At 41.2% G+C, this 26,140-nt stretch overlaps 8 protein-coding genes and 1 non-coding gene across 14 annotated transcripts; 4 read left to right on the plus strand and 5 right to left on the minus strand.

Moving 5' to 3' along the window:
• Positions 1 to 243: 243 nt before the first annotated feature.
• Positions 244 to 2,238, plus strand: pttg1 (PTTG1 regulator of sister chromatid separation, securin). 2 transcript variants are annotated; one of them, XM_047031022.1, is made up of 6 exons: positions 244 to 372; positions 700 to 802; positions 919 to 1,055; positions 1,232 to 1,316; positions 1,505 to 1,660; positions 1,829 to 2,238. In XM_047031022.1, exons 1-6 carry the CDS (start codon positions 304 to 306, stop codon positions 1,918 to 1,920), a joined length of 642 nt encoding a protein of 213 aa, XP_046886978.1. In that variant the 5' UTR covers positions 244 to 303; the 3' UTR covers positions 1,921 to 2,238. The 2 variants fall into 2 exon arrangements, with proteins under 2 accessions (XP_046886978.1, XP_046887060.1); XM_047031104.1 differs by having other exon boundaries at positions 246 to 372; positions 1,235 to 1,316.
• Positions 2,137 to 3,841, plus strand: sowahd (sosondowah ankyrin repeat domain family d). 2 transcript variants are annotated; one of them, XM_047030803.1, is made up of 2 exons: positions 2,137 to 2,331; positions 2,515 to 3,841. In XM_047030803.1, the coding sequence occupies exon 2, from the start codon at positions 2,637 to 2,639 to the stop codon at positions 3,702 to 3,704; it is 1,068 nt and encodes a 355-aa protein (XP_046886759.1). In that variant the 5' UTR covers positions 2,137 to 2,331; positions 2,515 to 2,636; the 3' UTR covers positions 3,705 to 3,841. The 2 variants fall into 2 exon arrangements, with proteins under 2 accessions (XP_046886759.1, XP_046886852.1); XM_047030896.1 differs by having other exon boundaries at positions 2,210 to 2,289.
• A 143-nt stretch (positions 3,842 to 3,984) lies between these two features.
• Positions 3,985 to 5,361, minus strand: rpl39 (ribosomal protein L39). The gene is made up of 3 exons (XM_047020550.1): positions 5,272 to 5,361; positions 4,740 to 4,843; positions 3,985 to 4,191 (listed from the first exon to the last, which is right to left on the minus strand). The coding sequence occupies exons 1-3, from the start codon at positions 5,272 to 5,274 to the stop codon at positions 4,143 to 4,145; spliced, it is 156 nt and encodes a 51-aa protein (XP_046876506.1). The 5' UTR covers positions 5,275 to 5,361; the 3' UTR covers positions 3,985 to 4,142.
• LOC124471112 lies at positions 4,511 to 4,644 on the minus strand. The gene has a single exon (XR_006956489.1). It is a non-coding gene; the product is annotated as a small nucleolar RNA SNORA69 (small nucleolar RNA).
• Positions 5,362 to 5,589: 228 nt separating the features above from the next.
• Positions 5,590 to 10,071, minus strand: upf3b (UPF3B regulator of nonsense mediated mRNA decay). Its single transcript, XM_047034358.1, has 10 exons — positions 9,818 to 10,071; positions 9,172 to 9,278; positions 8,987 to 9,093; positions 8,711 to 8,809; positions 8,521 to 8,631; positions 8,381 to 8,424; positions 8,100 to 8,288; positions 7,302 to 7,465; positions 6,697 to 7,009; positions 5,590 to 6,611 (listed from the first exon to the last, which is right to left on the minus strand). The coding sequence occupies exons 1-10, from the start codon at positions 9,926 to 9,928 to the stop codon at positions 6,432 to 6,434; spliced, it is 1,425 nt and encodes a 474-aa protein (XP_046890314.1). The 5' UTR covers positions 9,929 to 10,071; the 3' UTR covers positions 5,590 to 6,431.
• Positions 10,072 to 10,153: 82 nt separating this feature from the next.
• On the plus strand, positions 10,154 to 10,786 carry ndufa1 (NADH:ubiquinone oxidoreductase subunit A1). The gene is made up of 3 exons (XM_047034899.1): positions 10,154 to 10,389; positions 10,512 to 10,601; positions 10,706 to 10,786. Exons 1-3 carry the CDS (start codon positions 10,288 to 10,290, stop codon positions 10,724 to 10,726), a joined length of 213 nt encoding a protein of 70 aa, XP_046890855.1. The 5' UTR covers positions 10,154 to 10,287; the 3' UTR covers positions 10,727 to 10,786.
• A 188-nt stretch (positions 10,787 to 10,974) lies between these two features.
• On the minus strand, positions 10,975 to 13,501 carry LOC124476967 (NFKB activating protein). Its single transcript, XM_047034481.1, has 8 exons — positions 12,995 to 13,501; positions 12,808 to 12,888; positions 12,614 to 12,678; positions 12,400 to 12,495; positions 12,271 to 12,310; positions 11,989 to 12,174; positions 11,737 to 11,886; positions 10,975 to 11,634 (listed from the first exon to the last, which is right to left on the minus strand). Exons 1-8 carry the CDS (start codon positions 13,354 to 13,356, stop codon positions 11,460 to 11,462), a joined length of 1,155 nt encoding a protein of 384 aa, XP_046890437.1. The 5' UTR covers positions 13,357 to 13,501; the 3' UTR covers positions 10,975 to 11,459.
• A 45-nt stretch (positions 13,502 to 13,546) lies between these two features.
• On the plus strand, positions 13,547 to 16,476 carry zbtb33 (zinc finger and BTB domain containing 33). Of its 2 annotated transcripts, none has more exons than XM_047034147.1 (2): positions 13,547 to 13,834; positions 14,516 to 16,476. In XM_047034147.1, exon 2 carries the CDS (start codon positions 14,518 to 14,520, stop codon positions 16,474 to 16,476), a length of 1,959 nt encoding a protein of 652 aa, XP_046890103.1. In that variant the 5' UTR covers positions 13,547 to 13,834; positions 14,516 to 14,517. The 2 variants fall into 2 exon arrangements, with proteins under 2 accessions (XP_046890103.1, XP_046890188.1); XM_047034232.1 differs by lacking the exon at positions 13,547 to 13,834 and having other exon boundaries at positions 14,516 to 14,715; positions 14,987 to 16,476.
• A 1,587-nt stretch (positions 16,477 to 18,063) lies between these two features.
• Positions 18,064 to 24,786, minus strand: tmem255a (transmembrane protein 255A). Of its 3 annotated transcripts, none has more exons than XM_047034684.1 (10): positions 24,506 to 24,786; positions 23,659 to 23,801; positions 22,965 to 23,027; positions 21,476 to 21,565; positions 21,124 to 21,189; positions 20,852 to 20,940; positions 20,628 to 20,699; positions 19,974 to 20,136; positions 19,673 to 19,810; positions 18,064 to 19,573 (listed from the first exon to the last, which is right to left on the minus strand). In XM_047034684.1, exons 1-10 carry the CDS (start codon positions 24,561 to 24,563, stop codon positions 19,430 to 19,432), a joined length of 1,026 nt encoding a protein of 341 aa, XP_046890640.1. In that variant the 5' UTR covers positions 24,564 to 24,786; the 3' UTR covers positions 18,064 to 19,429. The 3 variants fall into 3 exon arrangements, with proteins under 3 accessions (XP_046890640.1, XP_046890559.1, XP_046890727.1); XM_047034603.1 differs by having other exon boundaries at positions 19,370 to 19,573; positions 19,974 to 20,142; XM_047034771.1 differs by lacking the exon at positions 20,628 to 20,699 and having other exon boundaries at positions 19,370 to 19,573; positions 19,974 to 20,142.
• Between the last annotated feature and the right edge of the window lie 1,354 nt (positions 24,787 to 26,140).

Consider the following 26,140-nt stretch of genomic DNA (forward strand, 5'->3'; position numbering starts at 1 on the left):
TACGTGTAGGACACATTCTTTTTTTAGCACATTTTTGTTTTTTATTTATATAAATCATGTCAGAGGGAATTTTTGGGATTTTGATTGGTCTATACTACAAAATGATTAGGCAAACAGAGTAAAACTGTGAAAAGTACCTACCTCGACCATACAATATAGCCTAGATATAACAACTGCTATAGCCTTATTTATATTTACTTAACCTAACTTGTCTTATTGAATGTTAAACTTTAATAGACTATCTCAAGTACAGCGTGAGGTGGACACACCCCCTACAGCGCACGCAACCAATAGCCTGTTAGGATGCGATTTAAAAAGGAGCCGCTGGCCCACCTGCATCTGAACCAAAACAACAGAGTTGTTCCAGCAACGGTAAGGCTATTAGCAAGCTTGTTAGGCTAAACTATATGTAAAAGCACGTTTTTCAAGTTTGTCTAGTGATAAACTCTCCCGCCCAGACAGAACAGAGGCCGTACGATTGAGCTAGCTAGCTGCAAGTATGGGAAGAAAAAGAGGTGTTCCTAGTTAGCGAGCAACTAGTAGCTAGCTTCTTTTGGTGTTCTGGCAGAGTGCGACCAACAGTAGTAGATTCAGTTAGCTACTGTAGTAGTTTTAACGATTTACTAAGCCAGACAGAACTAAACCAGTCTTAACCTTTTACATTCTGGTGATCTGTACCTAACATCAACATTTTCTTAGATATTAGCTCGAATGGCCTCCATAAACTTTGCCGAGAGAGAAAATGCAAGGCTTCATGCACCAAACTTAAAGAGCAGACATCGGCTAGCGTCTGCTCCCCCAGGTAACTCATTTAAATACGTTATAGCTCACTTTTAACCTGCTAAGCAACTTCTTGCTGGGTAACCTAATTAATTTGTTTTACCTTCCCAACGTGTTCTCTACAAAAATGTCTTGCAGACGTTTTGAAGACTCCTTTTACTGGGAAAAAATTACATACTCCAATTCTATCTGGTCGCAAGGCTTTGGGAGCCATCAATAAGATCGCCCTTACTCCAGCTGTCAGACATGAGAGAACCAAATTGCTGGACAGTTGGGTAAGAGGCTGTCGGTATAATCTCAAACTCAGCCCCAGAAAAAAACTTGCATTACCTATGAGCACCTAGGGAGAGGATTAGCATGAAATGTGGTGTTAAGAAAAAGATGGAACAACTACAGAACCTTAGTGGTAGCTATCATTTTGGACAGACACTAATGATTCTTAATCTTTCAGAAGGAACCCAAAATTAGAACTGCTCTCCAGACCAAGGTGGATGAATACCCAGATATTGAGAGGTTTATACCCTATGACCCACTAGGTAATCCTTATTTATGGATGCTGCATCATCAATTACCTCTTCTGTCTAAAAAAACAATGTGTGTGTGTGTGTATATACACGTTTTTTTTTATATATATTATACACACACTTACTAACCGAGAGTGAGGTCATGCCGGGAATTATCAAACTGAGGCATGTGTGTAAAAATGTTTTTTTTGTGGTTCTAGAGTTTGAGAAATATGTTGTCCCTGAGGATGTGGTTCGTCTGGGTCACCTTGCTCTGCCAGGATTGGCCTTTCCACAAACACCCTATCCACCCAAGGAGGACTTGGAAGTTCTAGAGACTCAGTTTTTGTCTCCCATAAAGAACGCACAACACCCAGGTACTACTTGTGTGAAATACACTTGTTTGTGACATGGCTGGCTAGAAGTAATACTTGCACACTATTATAAGGTGTTGGAAATGGGAACACCACTAGTGATTATGCAGAAATTGGAGTGTTCTTTTTTGCAAATATAACAGTAACACATTATTTTCTTTTTTTCCTCAGACTGTTCTTCAGAATTGGATGCCTTCCTTCAAACTATCAATGAGTTGACTGTAGACATGCCTCCAGAATCGCCTGACTCAATGTATAATTGATTTTGCTTTTTAAAAATGTTGTTTTTAAGTCACAAAAATGTTTTTCTTTATATAAACTTGGACAACTTGTCTCAAGTTTAGAATTTTTGTCAGTAAAGCTGACTTGAGCATCATCTCAACTAGACCATGCACCAGCATACTTTTACTTCCGCCTGAGAATTGACCAATGAGGCCACATGTGTTGGCGTTTAGTCATAAAGATTAGAACTGAACTTTGTATCATTAACCAAGTGGAAGTACTGGGAGAGCGGAGAGAAGGAAGTGAAAGTCTGTGAAGAAACTTTTGTCACGGAGAATCAATAAAGATTGACGTTTGGAGCTTTTTGTTGTGGACAAATTAATTTCAAACCTGGACTCGTTTTCGATCAAGTAAGTTGTGTACCCACCTCCATGGAAACGACCAGTCGGAAGGTGAGGACTTAATACCCTTCAGTGATTTTAATAGACATGTTATTTGTTAATGCAGCATTCAAAACAACACGCACATTCGTAACAATGAAGGAAAATGATGTGACCCATAATGTTGGAAAGAGGAACGACTAAGATTAATATTACAAAACAAATGGTTAATCCTTTTTTTTTTTTTTTAAACAGTCTACGAAGTCTTCTGGGAAAAGTAGTTGTGGAGATAAATAGCGAAATTGTTTATAGAAGCAGACTGATGTCCACAGGAGTGCTCTAAAAAGAGGAAACAAGAGTTACCGAAACTCAACAACATGAATGACAGCACCAGTGACCCAACAGAGGATGTCAACACTGCGACAAATATGCCTATTGAGCGTGTGCTTTGCGTAGGAACGATGCAGCGTCAAGATGTCATAGGCGAATCTGAATCTGATCCAGTGTACAGTAACAAAGACACCAACGGCACTGCTTCTGGACGTGCAAATATTGTAGAGCGCTTGTCGAGATATGGTGCGCGGGCACTGCACGGCTCTGCTTCAGCACGCAGGTCCAGGCTTCAGAAACAAGAGGCAAGCGATACTAGCAACGCACCTTCGAGATTGTCGGCAGGTGTGCCTGAGAGAGCTTCGCTCACTCCTGCTTCGCGCAAAAAATATTTGAAGGATCTATTTTTGAGCAACCCTTCCCATAGTGGACTTAATCAGGTACTGTCTTCTGAAAGTTCCGGCGTCTCCTTAAGGGACAGTGAGGAAGACGTCCGTCTCCTTGACGATACGAGTTGGGCTCTGTCTCCTATGGAACATGCATGGATGTTGTCTGCTGTGGATCCGAACTATGAAACTATAATGGACTTTCTTTCAGAGGATCCTTATCTTTTAACCAGGAAAGATGTTGTTAGTGGTTATACTGTGCTCCACTGGCTCGCCAAAGGGGGCCAAGATGAAACTCTGATAAAATTATTGAAGCACTCTGAAAGGGTGGAGATTCCCGTGAACATTAACGTCAAAGGCAGTGGTGGTCTCACCCCACTTCATGTGGCAGCGATGCACAGTCAGCACATGGTGATTAAGATTCTAGTCGGTGCGTTCGGTGCTGATGTTGATGCCATGGACTACAATGGAAGAAAGGCTTGGCAATATCTGAAAGAAATCACCCCAATAGAGATAAAGGAACTTCTCGGCACTTGGGATGAAGAACATACTGTGTGTTTGCAGAACACTAACAACAATTGCGCCAATCAATTACCGACGGCAGAAATGTGTGAGGAAAAAGATGAGGTGGACTCGTTTGATCTGGCCAGGGGGAAATTTGTCAGCGGTCGTTTTGCGTCATTTAAGAAGTTGATGTCCCTCTTTTCGTTCTCTGGGAAAAAAATGTAGGCATAGGATTGAAACAGGAATATCAAGTGCACAAAAATGTCTATTAACGTGTTTTGCACCAAACACAATAGCCTACTACATTTCTATTCTAATCATGTCAATGTCACTGATGCTTATTTTACCAATAAATCATGTGCAGTTACATGAAAAATTCTCTATTCTAAATCTAGGCAGTTTTATAGACATGTCAAATAGGTCAACAGTCACTAATCCCTAGTAGCAAATTAAATTCAAGATTTATAATGTGCATCACACAAATAAGCCCACAAGAGGACAGACATTTCTGGTTTCATCACATCTTTTATTGTCAAACACGAGAATAACCAGAGTATCTGTACAAAAAGACTGCTGTTCCAGATAACATGGCTTCCTTTCCAGGCCCAGCAGGTGGAGGTCTTGGCAGATGGAAGAAGCAAGGGATGTTGGAGATCTGAGTGCTTATAAGCCCAGCTTGGTCCTCCTCCAGTGTCTCCTCTTGGAGTTATACCTTAAAACCAGGAAACCGTTAGTGAATCAATAGTGATCTCTTCCTATTCCTAACATTTCCAGGTTAATGAGAAATCAGACACCCAGGCTTATGAAGATGTTTACAGCAGTAAGACTACCCAGATCCTTAGACTATGCAACCTCCTGGATTCTTCACGAGACAATACACACACTGAATCTAAAACATTTACATCCATTACTAAAGATGCTCCTCAAATACATTGTGAGGGACCCATTTCACAATAGACAAAAAAATAAACTTAACTCATAGTCACCAAGACATTAACACCAGTGTTTCCACTTTATAGGTTGGGCCAAGTTTTTGTCACTACCACAGAGCATCCTCATCAATAATGTGACCAGGTATAAATACTCCACAGCAGAATGTTACTCTCAGCAGGATTAATGACAATACTCCCACACATTTGAAGTACTGTAATTGCAGACCTGCTTTAAAAATGTCAGATGGGACCAGCGCATGTTTGTATCACGCACATTGCATGTGTTGCACTGTTTGCGGCGCCAACGATACATGCAAGGTAAACATACCTGATCTTGTTGCCAGTCTTCATTCTGATCCACTGCGGGATAGGCCTGTTCTGCTTCTGCTTCTTAGCAAGAAAGCGTTTGATCCTGAACGTCTTGTGGGACGACTGAAATGCACAGACAGCCATTTACAAAGTTGAACAAACCAACATGCATTCCCCTTAACGTTAGGCTGAGAAGCTTTCCAAGTTGCATTGACTACGCGATACACTGCCAAACTATGCAAATCGTGCCACCCCTGATGTTACAGCAACGGTAAGGCTATATATGTGAAAAATAAAACGTTATTGTTGCCCCCCCCCGGCAACTTAAATCTGAGATGGTTCAATCATTCGGGTCACTGTAACACGTTAATAGTAAAGAGACACCGGGTTCAATCACGCGATTTGATCAAGATGTTTAATACTGGGACACAATAGACTATTTGCGTAAATATACACAAAATCAATGTGGCCGTTTATTACACTATTCGTTAGCTGAAATGAATAATACCATTAACCGGTTTGGTATACGATGGTTAGCGATTTTAACTTACCATTTTGTCCACAGTCCTTTCACCACAATGGCGGTGGGAGAAGAGAAAGAAGAAAGGGAAGCGGTAGTGATGTATAAGTTAATATCCAATCGGAGTCTGGCAAATTCTTCCATCGTCTATTCACAGCGTCACTGGGTGGACAATCTGCGTTATTGCACCTGTATGTCAGTGCACCCGAAAAGCAATAGAAACAAGGAAAGGAGGCTTTCTGATAACCTCGAGTAAAATTAAAGTGAAGGTTGCTACACAAACAATCTTTTCAAATAAATCTGTAGTGAATTATTTTTGATACCCAAACAAATCACACATATTGGTAATAAAACATTTTTTATTGGCCCATTTATATCTCTCAAATCTCTTTTTGCAAGGCTTCAGAAATTCAAAATGAAACATACACTTAAATAACATATGTTTATTTCAAATGAGAGTGGCTATGTTAATACAATTGGTAACATTGTTTGCCCATACTGCTTTCGTTTTTATTAGTGCAGCATAGCTTACTAATAAAGGTGAGGTGCATCTTAATTTAGAAAGAAGGCCACAGGGTTGGTCACCCACTGAAGGTTGCATGCTCGCTTAAATCAAGGCATGGCTCACAGTTCAGTATAGTCAAAAATGGCTACCTTCCTGAATCGCTGTATGGATTAAACAACAGAACAAGTAATTAATGATTTTTCGTGTGTCAAAACAAAAGGGAATTCATAGGTTCGAATCCATAACAAAACAACTTTTGATTGACTTCAGCGCATGTAGTTCTCCTACAGCTGAATGAAAATTAGGTGTACACAGTATGTTATGTGTGAAAGACTTGCAGTAGAGGGCCAATCCAATATACATACCATGTACCAATACTGAGGTAAGGTCACTTTGAGTTAATGTGGTCCTAGAAAGCTTTGGCTTAACTTATGCCCTATGTAGCCATAGTCTTGCAAACATGAATGAGGTGCAAGCTTTCTCCTGTCTTTCTTCATAAGCAAATCTAAAGAGGGACACGTTCAGGCACTAGAGGAACCATTGACAAATGGACGCCTCTGATTGACAGTGGCTGGATGGAGCTCTGCTTGAGGAGCACTCCAACTATTCTGTCCCCAGAATGCTCTGACCGTAGCAAACCTCGACCTGTCCTCACCTGACTGATCATGCTACCTGGGTTCATCTCATCATTCATCTCCTTTGTCTTGGAGTCTTTTGGTCTCGTGTTCTGGCTTTCTTTCAACAATGTGAGACTCTCCTCCTCCACCACCTCCTCCACCACCTCCTCCTCCACCTCCACCTCCACCTCCACCACCACCCCTCCGGCTCCTAGCTCCTGGCTGGTACAGCTGAATGGCAGGTCGATCCTGAAGCACAGAAAAACTAAAAGGTTAGGAAAGGTATTCACACAATTGACAACTGATAAATGAGTAACAGGATTCATGTTAATACCTTGTTCCTTAATCTGTCCCTCTTAGCATTCTCCTCCCTTCTATTATCTTTAGATGACCTTTCAGATCTGTCATGGATGGAGTCTCCAGCATGCTCGCCCTTTCTCTTCTCCCAGACTCTGTCTTTCTCCTTTTTCGCCTCCTCTTCTCTCTTCCTGTAGGTGTTCTCCCCATCGTGCCGTTCCCTCCTCCTTCTCCGGTCCTCGTCCTGTCTTCTTATCCGTTCCTTCTCCTTCTGACGCCGTTCTCTCTCTCGTTCCCTGTCTCGGTCTACATCCCGCTCCCGGAAGTCTTTACGGCCCTCGTCGTCGGCTCTGCTCACAAACACAATCACATTTGAAAGATACCAGTGGTGTGAATGACCTGCATGTATTAAAGGTAGGGTTGGTAATGTTGTTGAGATGCATTTTTGTCTATCTAGGGGTTTGACAGTAACTTTTAATGAATCTGTTATCTGTGGGCGTTACCTCCTCCCGGCGGTATTCAGGCTTTGAAGGGAGGGGGGTGGGATATTTTGGTTTGAATCCTTTTGAACTCAAGCCAAAATTGCTGGGTTCGCAAAATGTATCAACCCTGTCCTAATGAACAATGTCAGATTTAACTTACTTGCGTCCTTTGTCTTCCCTGTTTTCATTGTTTTGGCGTTTCCTCAAGTCGACTCCCCCAGAAACTCTGTCATCCCTCATGGGCTTGTCCTTCTCGGGCTTCTTTGCCTTCTCTTTAGGTTTCTCAGAATCAAAGTCATCTCCACGATCTGGTTTTCTCAGGAGCTACACAGACACACACAATAACAACTGTACTTTGCTATGTTATTGTAACTGACAAATTCAGAACTTTATTCTTATACTCATTTTTTTTTTCTTTCATATGTGACTCCATGACTGACAGGACAACTTTTGTTCTCCCTGAGTCTGCAACATTTAATCCCCCCCTTCCATTTGATGTACCCTATGTAGAGTTTTTGTAGAGTTTTTGTATTTTCTTGTCTTGTACCAATAACGGTTTTCTATGTCTTGCTGCAAAATCAACAGCAACAAGCAGTAGATCCACTTTAGGAAAATGTGTGAAATCATAATGTGTACAGTGTTTCCCACAGATTAGCTGATTAGAAAGCAATTTTGTGGTTGTGTGTGTGTGTGTGTGTGGGGGGGGTCACCCTGTGTCTGACCGGGGGGGGTTATATTATTTATTATACTTTAAATGATTCACACCTTCACAAAATCCACACGCCCAACCCAAAAGAAAGGAAATGCAGCTGAACGAATACGCTACGTGTTTTAATTAGCTTTAAAAAAAATATAACAATATGTGCCGGCCGGTGTTGATTCTGTGGCAAATGGGTCTATGTGTGGGAAACACTGGTGTAGATGGAAAACACTACACGTGTGGAACGTTTAACTGCACCTTAATTTTTGGTTCCTCTTTTGCCTGGTCTTTCTCTTTCTCCACAGATTTGTCACCTTTCTTCATCTTTTCCACCTCTTTACGTTTCCTCCTGTCCTCCTCCCTCCATTTGCGACGGTCCTCATCCCGCAACCTCTTACGCTCCAGTTCTCTTCTTCTTCTCTCCTCTTTCTTCTCCTCCCTGATTCGCTAATCAAACAGAAACAATAAGAATTAGTTATCTGGTTCTCATGCAAACAAACAGATACACAATCACAGAACAGAAGATTCTTAACAACTACCTGTTTATTTTTTAGGAAGTCCAATAAAGGTGTTGTTTTTTTGGCTGAAGGGATAAAAGTGTAAACAAAAAACATTAAAGCAGGAGTCCCAATGTGGATTTAATTTACAAGACAACATAACGGCTTCAGCTAATACACACCCACTAATTCCTTAGATTTGGCTTCTATTTCCTCAAGAAGAGTCTCCGGGGTAGATGTAAACTTTTCATCATCTGCATTATAATACTCCAAGAATTTCTTGTATTCAGGATCTAAGAGCAGATCACATATTAGTCGTACAATAAAGGAAATCATCTGAAATGGCTCTTCAAGTCCACATAATATTGTCACCTTCATCTATTGTTCCACTCTTAGCATCCCTCTTCTTACTCCTTTTTTTCGCGATCTTTTGAAAAGGTGCAAATTCAACAATAGCTGGATATTCCTGGCCTGTTAAACAAGCAAAGTATAGCATTACATATATGACATTGAGATTATTTATGGTGGAGGTAAATCAGAAAGATTTCTCAAAGTTGAAACTTAATAATACTATCAAACCGTGCTTTATGTTTTAAAATATGCTTATCATCACTGAGAAGTACATCCTCCTGAGATATCAAACCTTACCTCTATTGTCTATGAACACATATCCATCAAAGCGGTCTCTGAAGAGAACAATATCTTCCTGATTCTTGAAATTGATGTAAGCTCTTGCAAACAGGTGTGGGTACATGCTGCAAAAGATAAAGAGTTAATTTGCTCTCCAATTTAAATGGAAAAATTAATAAGCAGTAAATAAATAAATCACACACCTGGTGTCACTGGAGAAAAATTCAAGGTAGTCTACTTCTGGAAGAGGCTGTAACTGCTCCTCCAGTTCCTCCTTGGTGAGACTAGGCGGCAAGCGACGAATGACAATCTGAGAGAAACAAGAGTGTATCAAACACTACATTTTTCTTGGCTTATAAACTTGCAAACTAGTTCTGTAGCTGTTGGAATCAGAGTATCGTTAGACTATATAACAGTATATAACAGTTGCAAACGTGTGGTGCTAGTAGAATGTTCCCTAATTGCCATGTTAGTTAAGCCCATTTCTATCAACAATGATATTAGCCTACCATGGCATTTACTGTATAATACTGATGTTCTGAGATGGTAACAACAGTATTATTAGGAGATGGGTTGGGGCAATAAGAATGTTAAGGTAGCTAATGTGAGCACGGCTAAATCATTTATAATAGTGAAACCTGGAATGTCAGGTATACAGCACAATCTTACTGTTTCATATAGAAATCTAGTATCCACAAGTTAATCTACGTTATACACAAACGCCAAATCGTCGAGGGAAGGGTAGCTAGATAGTCAGAAACGCGAACTTTAAGCAACTAAACTAGCTAGTAACCAGCCAAGTGAAATTAGCGCGACGTTACTGTAGCTAGCTAGTCTTGCTACTAGTACCTTCGTCATTGCCTCCTTTTTCTCCTTCGGCTTCTCTGTTTTTTCCACATCTTCGACTTTTAATTCCACCCTTTTCTCTCTTGGACGAGTATTTTCCTTGTCCTCTTTCATAATTGATGGCTAGACAGCTAGCAATCGTTTTGATTTTAATCCAACCTCAATAACTTTTATGGCTGTAGTTACAAATTGCCAGCTACCTGAACCAGCTAGCTAGCAGTCAACAACAAAACTGTTTTCTTTTTTTGTATCGGCTCTTGAGCTGAACTTGCTTCTGCCACACGAGGGCGCTGTGAAGTTGGAACGCTCAGGCAAAATTCTCCCGGAAGTAAAATGAATGACCGTCAATGTGTCTAGGAGGACAGTAGACATTTTAATAGGAAAACAACACAATTTCTCGGCTACGTTATCTTCCAGGCACCTAAAGTGTCTGTTTCTTTACGTGTGTGTCTGACACTATATACACTGCAACTATGTGGTATGAAATATTGCCCGGTCTTGGCATCATGACCGCATGTCTCATTATTCCTGGTATTCTCACTGCTCAGATCCAGAAGTTCACGAACGGGGGGAAGGTGAGTACGTCTTGTTTTACCAAATGCAAGATTTTGCTTAGCTACATACAGCATTGCCAATATAGATAAGCTATATTTGTAAACCCAGTCCGTCCTAATATATCTAAATTCTTATTATTTAGGAAAAGAGAATTGCGCGAGTTCCTTACCAGTGGTACTTGATGGAGAGAGATAAACGTGTGTCAGGAACTGGAGTGTATCACCAGTCTAAAGTAAATATGTCAACAACATTTTTTTACTAAGCTACACCATATCAAATAAACATGTGACCTACCTCATGTTTTCTTAACAAATGTGTATTTTATTTTTCTCACAGGGACTTGAGAACATCCATTGAAGATACAGATTTCACATAAAGCTGGATTTTGGTTGTAAATTAAACTACTGTTATGCGATATAAATGACTGGTCCAGTTTCTGTTAGTGATATAAAGTAAAACTTTTAACTTGTAATAAACTCGTTTGTACCATTGGACAGCCTAGAAGTTCAAGATAATTGGAGGGACTGTCATGTATGAATGTATAGCCTTGAATCTACAGGACATATCACCTGGCATCTCAGATTTGGTGTGTAGCTTATATGTGCATAAGTACATAATACTGTATGATTTGCCTCATTTATGCAAAGCCCTGTAGATGCAGATCCTCCTCATATCACTAATTCAAGTTAAAATAATCCAAGTACAATGTTATGATTTACTAGCCACATTACAAATTTTATTTCTCAAGCTAAACAACATGCACATTAGCAAAAATAAAAAAGGTAGAAGGTTCAAGGTTAGACTGGAAGTTAGAAATGCACAATAGCAAATTACAAAATACAATTTAACCTGTGCACCTGCTGTCAACAGTTTTTCTTTACACTTATGCACAGAAATAAGGTGGCTCATTCTATTCTGTTGAACTGACTGATTTATACATAATGCATGAACAAAAGCAATTTGCATTACTATTTCAATTCCCCTTTACAAAAACTGAGAATAAAAACATTTGATCTCAGACAATAAAACACAAAGTTTAGGGAAAGGAAAAAAAAGGTATTTGAAGTTATGAACCATTTGGGACAAAGACTTATTTATCATCTTTGCCTTTAGTTTTCCTGTACACCATTTCCCTGAAACTGGAGAGGATCTTGCTTTCCCTTTTCCTTCTCTCTTCCTGGTTAAAAGATGCAAGAGCTCTCTTTTCATCTGCACTGTAAATCTGGTTTTCCTTTCTCAGACGCACAGCCTCCATACGTCGATGTCTGGGGAAAGCAGAATAGCATTCATTTCAAACTCAGCTCCATTTAAAAGTACAGGTATTTCAAATATACACATAAGAACACTTATAAATAATGCAAACGTACCTGCTCCCACTCATCACAAAGCCAGACTTCTCAAATGTTGCAATTTCATCACTGGTCAGCCCGATCTCTCCTCTTCTTGGGATACGCTTGCCTGCTTTCACATACTCTGCCATGGCAGCACCCTCACCTGGCAGCAGCGCATGACCAAAGCTATGGGTTGCAAAAAAAAAAAAATATCTGCATTAACTGACCATTCGACAGGTAACCTCAAATTGACTTTGATAATGACTATAAATGGTTAAAGTGACTCACTCCAGAGGCTTGTCATCCTGGGACAGGTGGGTTAGAGGAGCCTCCGGCCCGACAATGTGTTCATCCGTGCAGGTTCTCTCCACCCAGAGCTCTTCAGTGGCATCCTCTTCCTCCTCTGACTGCTCACTGCTCGAGTCACTGGACTGTTTACGGCTCTTCTTGGCCTTCTTCTTTTTGGACTTCTTCCTAAAGAGATGACGTGACAATTGGAATGATGATTACATCCTCGTGTATGGATAATGATCAACAACTAAAGAAATCCTGCAAAATTTGGTTGGATACTTTTTGCTCTTTTTCTTTTTCTTCTTCTTTACTTCTTCTCCTTAAACACAAAAGTGGGAAATACATAAACACAACTAATCAGTCATACATCTTCAAAATGTAACTGTAAAAATGCAACAAATATCTTACCATCAGAGTCAGACTCTGACTCACTATCCTCTGAGTGTTTCCTGTTTTTCTTCTTTTTTGATTTCTTTTTCTTCTTCTTTTTCTTTTTCTTGTCATCTGTGAGTTAGATAAATTAGTTGTTGAATTTTCAGCATAGCAATTACCAAACAAGTCTAGAATTTAGATATATATAAACAAACATGGGTAATAACTTGCACTGAGCAAATATATCCACCTTCTGAACTTGAATCTGAGCTGCTGTTCTTCACCTCCTCTTCAACTGGTGTATGTTCATCAGAACTTGTGAGGGGGAAAATGCACAGACCAAACACTTAAGGAAGTCGGCTTCGTTGGTGCTGACATAAATCCGCATATATGTAATTCTGAATATCATAATTGTTCATACTTGTATTTGTTTTTGTAACTTACTCAGGTTCTCTTACTCTCGGAGAATAGCCCCAGACCTCAGACGATCCGAGTTCACCAATTCTCTCCCTTTCTTGTAGACGTCTGAAAAATAAGTCGAATTAACTCATTCAGTAACGTTTCGAAGAGGGGAAGATGAGACACGAAAGCTATATTGATGAAAGCAGGCAGGCAGATAGGTTCTTAGTACCTTGCGTTGAAGGCCTCTTGTCTTTGGCGTTGAGCATCATCCCGCTGATCGTAGTACTCATTCCTGGAACCACCATGTCTGCCATCGCGCTGATCATACCAACTGTTTATTTTCTCTCGAGACCTCGAACGACTACGTGGGCTACCCATGCGAAACCTCCTAACATTTCTTTCACGACTTTCGGACTGTCGAGACCTTCGCTCATCTTTCAATGAGATGTCTGTATCGTATTTTGGGGCCTTTGGCAGAGGACCAAACTCTCTAGATCTGCTGCGAGAACGACTCCGCCGTCTTACCCTCCCAGGGCTTGTCTGGTCTTCATGGTTGTTGCCATTAGAGCCTGTCCGATCAAACATAGGCATAGCTTTGTATCTGAAAATATCAACACATTTACAGGAATTACAAAACCGAAGTGCGTAGATGTATTCACTCCACTGTTCCAGCCATCGTTGTTTTTACGCGACTTCTATGCACGAGCAAACGGAAACCGGAAATTACGGCGAGTGTAAGGAAAGTAAACATCCCTTCTAAATATGAATATAAAACAATAGTTCCGTGCATTTAAACTGAATGAATGGCCGTTGCAGGGTCAGTCTATTTTTATTCTGAGGTTCACAGCAATGGAATTATTTGTTTTAGTCTGATTAATTCCATGTAATGTGTATGTCATGTTATGTTTACGATACGTTTCACTTGCAAATGATTGATTAAAACACAACGGCGACTCCTGTTGGTCATGGAATAACGAGCAGCCTTGCGACAGGGGGGTGACTCGTTGTCTGCAGCCATCATCATCTATCTACTTTCTTGAAAGATTGATCATCCGCCATTACGTTGCAGGTATTTTGTGCTGTTTAAGAAAATAAATGGTGGAACGTTTTTTTCAATGTCTGATCACATCTCGATCAGCTAATGTCAAAGGCCGCAACCTGGGGGAACCAGGAAGGGAACTAGCAATAAAGTAGCTAGCTAGTTAGCTATAGTAGCTAGCGAGCTAATGTTGGTATCGCATTGTCACCACACAATAGTTATTACCCTGTAACTATCTTGTTATGGAGCCTGCATTTATAACATTTATATTTTAGGCAAATCGACTATTTCTATCGCAATTTGCACATTTATGTGAACCTAATGCCCACTGTAAGGGTGCTTTGAGTAGTTTACTTACCATCGAGCAGTTACAATTGTCAATTGTTTAGCTCGGCGAGATGGGATTGAGTTTTCAAGCAGAAAGCAGTCCATGTTTACGTCTACTATAAATTGGAGGCATTCCGGATTAGACTCAAACTGAAATAGTTAAGGCAACTAGCTTGGACGCTTGAATGCCCGAACCTTGATGCAATAGCCAATATGAGCTGACTCCCACTTGCCCCCCATTAGCTCTGCAAAGTCACCTTTTTGTTATGTAGCCACGTTTATTCAGTTTCTGCCACTACACTGGCATTACGAGAATCTAAGGGTTTTGTTGTATTTTTTAAAAGTGTGTCAATGAAAAAAACTAATGTTTTTTTCTCTCCATAGGGATGGCGAGCCTAAAGCTGATCTCTGCAACAGACACACAATATTCAGCCACGGTGCTGAAGTCAATGAATGAACAGCGAAATCATGGATTATTCTGCGATGTCACTATAATAATACAGGACCGAAAATTTAGAGCACACAAAACCATCTTGTCGGCCTCAAGTACTTATTTTCACCAACTTTTTTCAGTGGCAGGGCAGGTGATTGAATTGAATTTCATTCGGGCAGACATTTTTGAGGAAATTCTAAACTTCATCTACAGTTCAAAAATTGTTAGAGTTCGCTCTGACATTCTGGAGGAACTCATCAGTGCTGGCCAGACATTGGGTGTGAAGTTCATAGCTAACTTGGGTGTTCCACTGTCACAAGTTAAGGGCTTACCTGGCTTGTCCAAAGACACTGAAAACTCGACTGATAGACATGATGATGGGTTGATGATGCCCATTATAACAGAGTCATTTTCACTTTCAGCTGAGGAGTTCAATCAGACGGACAAAAGTACGGACAAGGAACAGGACTCGGACAGTGACGAGGTATTGTTTGTCTCGAAGACAGATGCCCAGACCAGAGCAATTGAGAAATCAAAACATTCTGAGGTAATCGATTTGGATGCACCTGATTCCGAGGAAGAGTCTGTTACGAAGAAAAAATGTGAGGCTAGTCCTGCAATAACAAAGGAACAGCAGAAAACAGTCAAAGCGGGCCCAACAGATGGAGACAAATTGTCCCTCCTCCATAGCCCTCCTTCATCCCTTAAATCCCACAGCCCCATGATGTCCCCAGACACCCGCTCTAGTATACCCCCTCTCCCTGGTGGATCCTCCTCTGATGGGCCCACTTCTGGAGGAACCTCCCCTGCCACACCCCAACCCATCCGGATCAGTTTCACCCCAGAACTTCACAACACTTCTCTGCCCTCTGAAAATCATGAGGTATTAGGCGTCCACAAGAAGCAGGTTGTTACACCCAGACAAGGAGATTTCAAAATAAGGCTCTCAGATGTAAAGTCACCTGGCCACACTATAAATGAAGTAGGTCTTAACATTTCCAAATCAGTCATGGCTGCAAAAAAGACAATAACACTCGATAAGGCATCAGAGATCGACTCTCTTTCTACAGGATGTAAAGTTTACGCCAACATCGGTGAAAATACATATGACATTGTGCCCATGAAAGAGGACCCAGGGGAAGGAGGTTCTAAAGGCAGTAAAGGGAAAAGGGCCGTCATGTCCAACTCTTTGAAAACCTTTGACACCTCTCCCCTCTCACCACAAGGGGGCCCAACCAAGAAAAAAACAAAAACGGAGCAGGAAGATCACTATGAGCTCATCATGGACGGGAAGACCTTTTTCGTGTGTGTTGTTTGCAAGCGGCCATACGTGTGTCTGACCAGCCTGAGGCGCCACTTCAACACTCACTCCTGGGAGAAGAAGTATCCCTGTCACTACTGCGACAAAGTGTTCGCCCTGGCTGAGTACAGGACAAAACACGAGATCCATCACACAGGGGAGAGAAGGTACCAGTGCCTGCTGTGCAATGACATGTTCATGAACTATCAGCTGTTGTCTACCCACTGCAAACAAGCCCACAATCAGGATCCCTCGGGGAGGAAAGAAAAGGATGATACCAACAACAACTTGTACCGCCTGCTTCCTTGTAAGACTCTCCAGTTGAAGCCCTACTCCTATGTGTCAGAGGACCCAGACGGGATTCCCGTCATCAACGAGGAAGGTGTTGTGCACCACATTAACCCCAATACAGGACAGCTGGCAGACCAAGGGCTTCAGTCCTCCACACAGGGCAAGATGTTGAACTGGGACGACATCTTTGTGGAGCCTGGTGCCCATCCTCGGCCAGGTGCTCACCCCCGACCAGCAAGCCACACTAACCCTCCACAACCCCCCCCTCCGCCTCCCTCTGGCTCATCCGAGTTTGAATTTGTTATACCAGAGACATACTGAGCAGGTTGGCAGTTTACTCACTGCTTTGTGTTCCGTGCCTTTTCAGGGGGGTCCCCTTTGAATGGTGTTTTGGGGTCCATGTTATCCATGCTGTTTATAAATGTAGTTTTAGGAGGATCTGTTGTGCTTTAGTGGCCTACCCTACAACCGTCTTTTTTTAGAGAATACACATTGGTTTTTATCATGCTCTTATAACTGTATTATGTAATGTCTGTCATTGTATTTTAGAGCAACATGATTTGAACATTTTTACTTTTGTACATTAGTACTAAAGTCCTTCATGCAGGCAAATAGAGTAACCTTAATGTAGGTATAATTTCTATATTTATGGACTATACATTGGGTTTAACGTTTGTTTCAAATCAGGGGATAACATTGAATGATCTTAAAACAAGTGTGATGGTTAATTCTAAAGACATAATATTATGGTTAAGTTGTTGTTGACAATGACTTGTTCTTCCCAATGTAGCAGAATGGTGTTGCAAAGTATACGTTCTATACCTTATTATGGCAATCACGTGGAATGATCTAGATATCACTAGGATCCTTTTTCTGTATTCTGTGACAGATTGTAGTCTCAATACATCTTTCTGTATGTATGCACAATGGATTAATCAAAGGGAAAGTTCACTTAAGTACTTTGAATTCTTAGTTCCCCCTTATATGTCTGTATGAGATAACCCTTGTTTTATTAATTGATTTCTGAGACTTGGAATGTCTGATTTAATATTGTCTCACTTCCCTGTTTGTATAGAATTTATTTTATTTCGAAAATCGAAAGATATGTGTGACAGAAAGTGCACAAGGTTATTCCACCAGAAAAAAGTTTTGTCAATTATTTAAGTGATAAAGTTACCATTGGATATTGAAGTCTGTTCAATACTTGACATGCATATTTAATTTGGACCTTTTTCCCTTTCATATGCTGGCCATATCTTTGTGTTTTAAGGTCATTTGGTCTAAAGAAAGCCAAAATCTGCCTTTTCTCTGAATACAGATTGCCTAAATAGGTTATCAAGAACTTCCATTACTCAGTGTATAGAGTTATAGCACTTACACAGGAGGTTACTACAGACAGTTCTTTTATAGTATTTTTTTCATCAAATACCTATGTTGTCAATGTGTAGTCTAGTCAAATTGAATTGGATTTTGTACAGCTACAGTGTCATACATTAAAAGCACCTTTGACTTTAATGTTTAAAAACTAACCGTGGTGGATCCTGTACATATAATTGTTCTTAAAACCTTTTTTTGTATTTTAACATTTTTCTTGTTTAAATTTATTTATTAGATCATAGTGCTAGAGTAATAAATAATAAACACAGTACAAATGATTGTAGTCCTTTTTTTCATGCTGCTCCATTCCGTTTTCGTTTTCCAGTTGCTCCGTCACAAACTACAGCTCTATCTAAAAGCTAGGAAGGTGCTACATTACAGCCATGTGATGGAGGAAAAGTTGTTTTTATAGTGCTGTTTTGAAAGAGTAAAAACAATAAACAATAATATAGTTAAGTGTTTACAGTTTTGCTACTGAAAGCAAAACATTACAAATGTTATACACAAAACAACCTTTAATAGCAAATAAATCACAGACTTAAGTCAGCCAAAGTCCTTCTTCAGCCCCTGAGGAAGTGATGATCAAATAATTGAATGTAAACAGTAAGTGATAGAGCTGACAAAATCAATTGGGTATTACTGAGGTTGCATATCACTTGGAGATGGGCTTCTGTGACTAAGACTTTAACACTCAACATAGCATTCTGTGTATATACTGTAAGGGTAATATCACATTCTACCTAGAGGGAGACGATAATGAGAGCAAACTCCCTGTGCAGCTTTTGCAGTAGCTGTGCTGACATCTAGAGAGTACAATGATAGTTTGCACTGTAGACCATGTTTTCCCATAAAAAAAACAGCTCAGTTTGTAATATGTGTTAACCCTGCTCACATTCTTGAGAATAAAATACTAAGTAACACTAGAATGAGCCATAAATTAAGAGATAAAGGAACCATGTTTCACATAGGTTCTGTTTTCATTACACTGAGATATTGTTGACTTTTATACAGGTTATTTTAAGTATGAAACCGTTTTATCACGGCTAACATTGAATGTATTGTGATCATGTGCTGTTAATCACAGCCGGTAAGCTTTTAGTCCTACAGGGGAAAACACTAGACATCTCTGTACAGTTATTGAGATCTAGATGCCCCAAATTGAAGTACGAGAAGACAAGCAAATACTCGCAAGTAGGCTAACATAGTGTTCATACAAGTTGAGTACAGTACTCGTGCTATTCATTCACAAACAAGACATATCTAACTACCCTCCTCACACCAGTCATGCCACTTGCGGAATGCCAGTGAATACAATAGGGACTGTACAGCCAGTTAGGACAGGAAGTTATCCATGTGCTGAGGCAGATCAAACATAGGGAGGCATGAAACAACAGGAAAGGATTGTCTATGGAGAGATCAGGCATCAGATGGTGATGACAGACTGGTAGAGCTCTGGAAGTCCACAGATATTAAGGCAGATCCGTAACAGTTCCATCTCAAGAGCTTGTCTCATTTAGGAGAGATTATGCTGAGGGGAGGGTGTGTGCATACCAAAGATGACACTTGTTATGCCTTCTACCAAGGGCAGAACTGTATTCAAATAGCCTAAATAGGATAAGGGTGTCCTCGCAGTCTTCCTCCTTGACTTGGCTCTAATGAACTGTACTCACTGCTAGTCACACCACCGACTCATGCTCTTTGTCTTTCCTTGTCTCTGTACACAACAACAACAACCACACTGCTCTCAGCTCGCTTCTCAGGAGCAGTCCTCCGAAGTGCCAGATAGTAGTTCCCTTTGAGATCGATGATCCAGGGGTCCAGTAGCACCCATTATCAATGCCCATGGTGCCTTGGTGTCTGGCAACAGGGCAAGGGATTGGGGGAGGCAGCCCCCAGCCTAGGGGCTGTATGGAGGGGGCTTCTCATCAGGGGGGTAGTAGGGGGGGGAGTAGCGTGGGGGGATCATGGTGGGCCACATGTGGCTAGCTCCAGACTGGGAGTCATCAGAGAGGCCCGAGGAGTCGGGAAACATGGCGGAACCCTAAGGAGACACAAGGGAACACTTCTTAGGGTTTATCCGCCATCATTATAAATACATTTGAATTGATTCAGTCAAGTGTGGCGTTGTAGAGAGTGTTACCTGCAGGTCGTATGCAGTGTAAGGTGGCAGGCAGGGGGCAGTGTTGTAGTAGGAGGTGAGCGAGGTGCTGGGATTCGAGTCCTCTGGCCGGACAGGAGCTGGGATGGCCTCAGGTTCACATGAATCTGGGACAGGGATCTGGCCACAAGGTGAAAGAGAATTAGTCTATACATACACCAACTGTCTATTGTAGAAAAGTTGAGATCAGCAGACTCCCAACGACTGATGAATAACAACCCCCTTGTCTGTGGTGGTTTTCTTCTTCCGCTGAGTGAGTCAAGCTAGTGCTGATGTGTCTTACCATGTCTTTGAAGCCCCCCAGCACAGCTGCTGTGATGATGCCCAGGAAGAGAGCAACGATGTTGAGGATGGTGGCGGACCACAGCAGGTGGTAGAGGTGCACCACGTCCTCACAGCTCCTCACCTCCGTGTACTCATGGTAGCCCCCCATCAGCTCCACACGGCTGGCCCAGTGGGTGAGACACGTACACGGGAAAGGAAGTAGCAAGGAGGCAGGGACAGAAAGAAAGAGAATGCCGACATAGAGCAATAAAAACCATTGTATTCAGTTACAGTTACTGTGGTCTGAAATGGACGTGCCAGCATGTTCCGACAGTCCTTGGGTACCTGACACCAGATTACATTTGTTTGATGCCTAAATGAATCTAAGTATAGGAGTACATCAAAGGGTCTTTGGCTATAAAACCACTGTGGGTCTACAAAACAAGTTGGAATGAAGGGAACCGGCAACTGCTAAAAAAGAGGGCTGGGATGGATGAGGCCTGGGCTTCTGTCAGACAGACAGAGGAACCAGGACATGCAGGATAAATGACATCCACACTTGACTATGGTGGGTCACAGACAGACAGTTACACAGCTATAGCACTAGAGTTCATTCAGCCACAACAAGGACACATGGGTTGTCAATGACTACCACTAAAAGAAAGGGACCTACTTCCAAATCATGGACGTTTTCCTGAACTTTTTCAAAACATCTTTATTCTGAGGTACCATAAAAGGATGATCTCTGAAAAATAAGTGAAAAAGACATTTCTTTTCCAATGCTGCTCGCTTAAAAAAATAACAAAAATAGCCAATAGAAACAATCAAAGTCAACTAATCAAATTGTTCTAAAGGCTCACAATAACAATCATATAAGGACATATTTGGCATACTCACTTCCCACAGTTGTAGAGGTCACAGCAGTAACAGGTTTTGCTTTTCACACGCAGGTTACAAGATACACGTGATGATGTTTGGCATGGAACCTGGTAATTAAACAGTCTTTTTTATCATAGCAAGCATTTTTTTTTATCTCTCTATCTCTCTCTCTCTCTCTCTCTCTCTGAATAATGACTTTTAATCTGCAGTTTAAACGGCACCATCAGTTGTTCTAATCACTTTTAAATGATATAACTATAACATCCAAATAGGAACGGGTGTTTACTCACATCCAGTTCCGATGAAGTCTCACTGGAATGGTAGTCACAGCGACCAGCATTCAGGGGCCGGAGATCCTGTTGTACAACAAGTTACCATGGACACACAGCACACTGAAACCCCATCAATGGGAAGCATCATCCTATGATCTATGGTCTTAAAGTGCGGTCATTGATTTTTACAAGAGGGCTATCCATTCCTTTCTTCTTCCATTATTTAATTACCAATATAATCAACGTTTCTACTTCTTAATACAGATAAGGCACAGTAATTACAGTCCTGTAAATATATTTGGTCAGGGCACATTTGTGTATAGCATAATTGTGTTGACTTTTAAAGTAAGTGTGGTTTTCCGATACTCACGATGTGTCTTGCAGCAAAAACCCCATCTACAATGGCACAGCAAAAGGCAGCTACCACTCCAAAACTGATGAACACTATGGAAGCCACCAGCTGTATGAGAGAAAGGAAATGTCAATGTCATTCACTCAGACATGAACCCTTCCTTACAACAGCAAGTCACAAGTGTGCGTCTCAAAGCATATACCTTACCTCCTGCATCAAAATACTCCAAAAATGAGTGTGTTTGTCTGTGCCTGTGCAAATAAGTCACTGAAAGTGCAACCCCTGGGGTTGTTGGGGGTGTCTGTGCATCTGAATGTCCCTGGGTGCAGGAAGACAAGACAGAGGAGGGAGGGAGGTTGGGCAGGGTAGGGTAGGGGCGGATAGGGGCAGGGACATTGAGGGTGGGTAAAGGACGACAGGTGATTGAGAGCTCTCTTGTTGTCACCCTGCTCCAGAGGTGCCCCACCTCTGGCACCATGCCTGGCTCTTTTCAGGCACTGCTCCCCTCACCTCCCCCTCTTCCCTCACCTCCCCCTCTACCCTCACCTCCCCCTCTTCCCTCACCTCCCCCTCTTCCCTCACCTCCCCCTCTTCCCTCACCTCCCCCTCTTCCCTCACCCCCCCCCTCTTCCCTCACCTCCCCCTCTTCCCTCACCTCCCCCTCTTCCCTCACCTCCCCCTCTACCCTCACCTCCCTTCCTTTCACTTCTCAAAGAAAGACAGCACTTATTCAGTTACACATTACCCTACCCTTCAAAGATGACCAAATTAAATCTACAGCTAATGGCAACATCGGATTTGTACTAGAGTAAAGGTTTCCTCTGCAGTACTAGTATGTGAATATATATACCAGTATGGTAATTTTAGTAGTACACATCCGCTTTCAAATGGTAACAAGATTATTTCCAAATTTAAACATGACACTGTAAATACTGACTTCCATTAACGAAGTGTTCCCTGGAAGACATGGATGGTGCATCTCATATTTGCATATATTTTTTGATACGGCTTCTCTGTGCGTGCACTTAAGTTGGTGGGGGTGGTTTGGGAGGGAGGCAATGGGGATCTTTGAGCTATCTTCCCCTTGTCTAATCTTTGTATGGGGTGCATGGGAGCACAGGCTGTCTGACACCAAACATTCTTCATCTGAAGAGTGGCAGGGCTGGATCACGTCTTGTTGCTCTCATCTGGAGTTCCTTCTGTACATTCCAGCAAGGATGTCAGTCCTCCTCCGCTTACACTGGTCTATTTCTGGATGCATCTAGCAAGAAGCCTGGGATACACAGTCCAATATCCACCATATACCCCTTCCAGCCAGCTGTTTTTTGCCACGGAATATCAAGTATGTTTGTGTCAGTGACAAACAACACAAACAACATAATTTGGGTTTCAGACTCAAGTTAAATGTAGCTTGAAGAATGGCTTAATGGTGTGTGTTTACAGAGCTCTAGAGACCCATGGTAGAGAAACAGATACGAAAGCTCATGTGTAATATAAACCTTCTTACCATCTGCCTCTTATTTTCTATCAAATGGGCCCCGATGATTCCCAGAAAGGAGCCAAAGCCCAGCTGAAAAGAGAGAACATTTTTTATTAGAAATCTGTGTTTTAAATGGAATGGTAAAGCAGTACAATGTGTAGCACAATAATGCCCACAAACTCTTTGTCAGCTAATTTTCAGCTGACAAAGAGTTTGTCAGCACATTTAAATAACTGCATGAGAAAACATCTCAGGTGCCACAAAGTCGTGTTTAATCTTGCTGTCAGTGAACGATATCTGAATATCATGTTGCAGTGTATCATGTTATTGTTATTTAATATCTGGCCTATATTCTCACACTGTTTCTTCTTGAAATCTAAAGTGGTATTGTTCCTGGAAAAAATCCCCAAAGATTTGATTAATAATAGATTATTTATTCTTCTCCATCACTATCATAAACTCTTCAACCTTTTTGCATGGTCCCGAGACAGACTGCTGGAAGTGTAAACGTTTGGGCGGTGAAGCCTGATTTATGGCGTATTGAGTACGTCTCTCAGCCATTAATGCCAACAATGCTGAATAATAAATGTGTGGAAATTCACCGCTTTGAAACCTGAGGCTTGGTTCTACAGAAACAAGAATGAATACAGCCAGTTTCACAAATACCTAACATATTCATTAGCTTTGTTCAGCTGAAGGTTGACTTCAGTTTTGTACTCACTATGACTCCAGGGTAATAGCCGCCCACTGTAATGTTCTGTGTCCTGGTGGTGGCAGCAAGTCCAAATATAAGGATGAGGACAGATACAATGAGCAGCATCACTGTGACCATTATGGACTTCCTTTTCCTCCTCTTAAATGATCCTGCAAAACAAAAAGGCTAGGCATGAACACCCACAGTGCACTCAAGGTGAAGATACCAATTCCAACTTGTGTGCCTTGAGCCGCTGCATGCCGGACGTCATCATCTGCCATCTTATATGTTGTTTTGTGTTGACAAATTTTGATACCTTATGAAAAACAATGTATTTTCCAAATCAAAAATGCAACTATTTGAAGAATGATCAGCCTATTGATACAATGAGTAGCATGATTGAAAAATGTTGCTTTAATTGCTAAATATTACATTAAAAACGGTGTGCATGTAGCGTTATAATTTTGTGATAATGTGATAATAATATTTCACTTCACCAAACGCCATGTCACCATAGCTGTATTCGTCTTATCTAATGTGGCAGCACCTGCAAAGGCGGTGGCCTTAGAAATGGAAGATGATGTAATATAAGGAGATTTGCCCTTTTTCATTAACCATGCATTCTGTATTTCGCTAAAACCATGTTACGGACATTTTGTTGTCTTGATACCTGAATCAATTACCTCCTCAGATCTTATCGTAGACTTTAGTTCTATTTAAAGATGGCAACACAAAGACAACAAGGTATACACCCACTTCTTTCTCCCGACAAAATATGTTGTGATCAATGCGATATTTGATCTTTCTTTGCCCAAAACACTGCCCCATAACCCTTAAAAGTGCTGCACCCATGCTGTTGACCTTGCGCACATACCCATAGTAGTGTCGGAGAGCGTTAGTCCATTGGCTTGTTGGTTCTGAACAGAAGGCATTTTGGAAATCGCGCGATGGGCCTAAGATTATGATTCAAGGTTATAAACTAGATACTTAATTAGAGTATCAAATAATTGTTTACTGCTATGAAATAAAGTATACGCCAACTTTGCTTGCAGTGTCATTCTCTGATTGCAGACGTCTTCCCGCCGTCGCTGTCACATTTACATCTGTGTCTATTGACATGTCCACCTTCATCTCTCCGCATGTCCATGCGCTCTGCTTTTCTCTAGTGTAGTGCTTAGCTTTGCGCATGCACAGCTTGCTTGGCTCGTGTCTGTGTATTACAGACGTGCGAAGTTGAATAACTGGCAACAGAAATCCTTAACATGTGATCACACTCTGGTTAATAAAAACATGTAAGTCAAATAAAGTAGTAGGCCATCATAACAACGTATTTATAATAACAACAATTCCCTATCAATGTGATTTGTAAAAGATAATAACGTGCTAAATTACAGCCCATTGTATCCTACAATGGTATCCTTCTATTGAAAACGCCTACACTATCTAACTATCAAATAGGCTACGTTGCAACGTTCTATCACGCATGCAAATGTCCTTTTCAGTTGTGGGCTCATTTTTCGTATGCTTGTCGGGCTTGTGTCACATTGTTTGCTTAACCTACCAAAAATTCATGATAACTTAATGTTAAGAATGAGGATCCAAAGTGTACTGCAGGCTAATAAATTGTTCGGCTTCTTGCCTTGTATTGGAGATGTTCGAGCGCCACCTTATGCCATAGCCTACTGAAAGAACTTGCTCAAAGATAATATGATGGAAAACTGATCAGTTATGTTGGAAAGCTACAGTGACTTGGTTGAAGAAAAAATAATAATCTAAAATGTCCACGGGTAATCTAAAGTAGCCTAGGCTATGCCCCATATTGCAATATGCCTATACGTAAACAATTTAATTATAAACAAATGACAGTGATCAGTTGGTTAGGCCTGTTTGAAAAGCTAGCATACCTGTAGGCTATTATTTAGAATATGCTAAACACCTCATCATAATTGGGAGTCAGATGGCTGAACGGTGAGGGAGTCGGGTAGGTTGCCGGATCGATTCCCCGCCGCGCCAAATGACGTTGTGGCCTTGGACAAGGCACTTCACCCTACTTGCCTCGGGGGGAATGTCCCTGTATTTACTGTAAGTCGCTCTGGATAAGAGCATCTGCTAAATAACTAAATGTAAATGTAAATAATTAACTTTCAGTAAAATAATAGTCTTGTACGTTAAATAATCCAAACGAATTCATATGAAAGGTCCTGGCATTCTGTTTTTGTCTCTGCATTCTCACAAAATGACTTGGTTAAAAAACGGTCTGTAACGGAGAATAGATTTTTTTCCATGACGGCATAACGCCTTTCATAAAAAAACAGACCAGAAAGTCCATGGCCTAACGGCACGGTAGGCTACGTGACTGGAGTACAGATAGCTCTAAGGATGGGGACTGCTTAAACGTCCGAAGACAGCTTTTGAAAAGCTTACGCAAAGACTTTTAACGTTTCTTGCAGTCCATGCTTTAGTTATGCTATATTATGCCAACACAATAAAAAAACAGCTTATTGGACAT

Source organism: Hypomesus transpacificus, chromosome 1 (assembly GCF_021917145.1).
Source record: "Hypomesus transpacificus isolate Combined female chromosome 1, fHypTra1, whole genome shotgun sequence".
NCBI lineage: Eukaryota > Metazoa > Chordata > Actinopteri > Osmeriformes > Osmeridae > Hypomesus > Hypomesus transpacificus.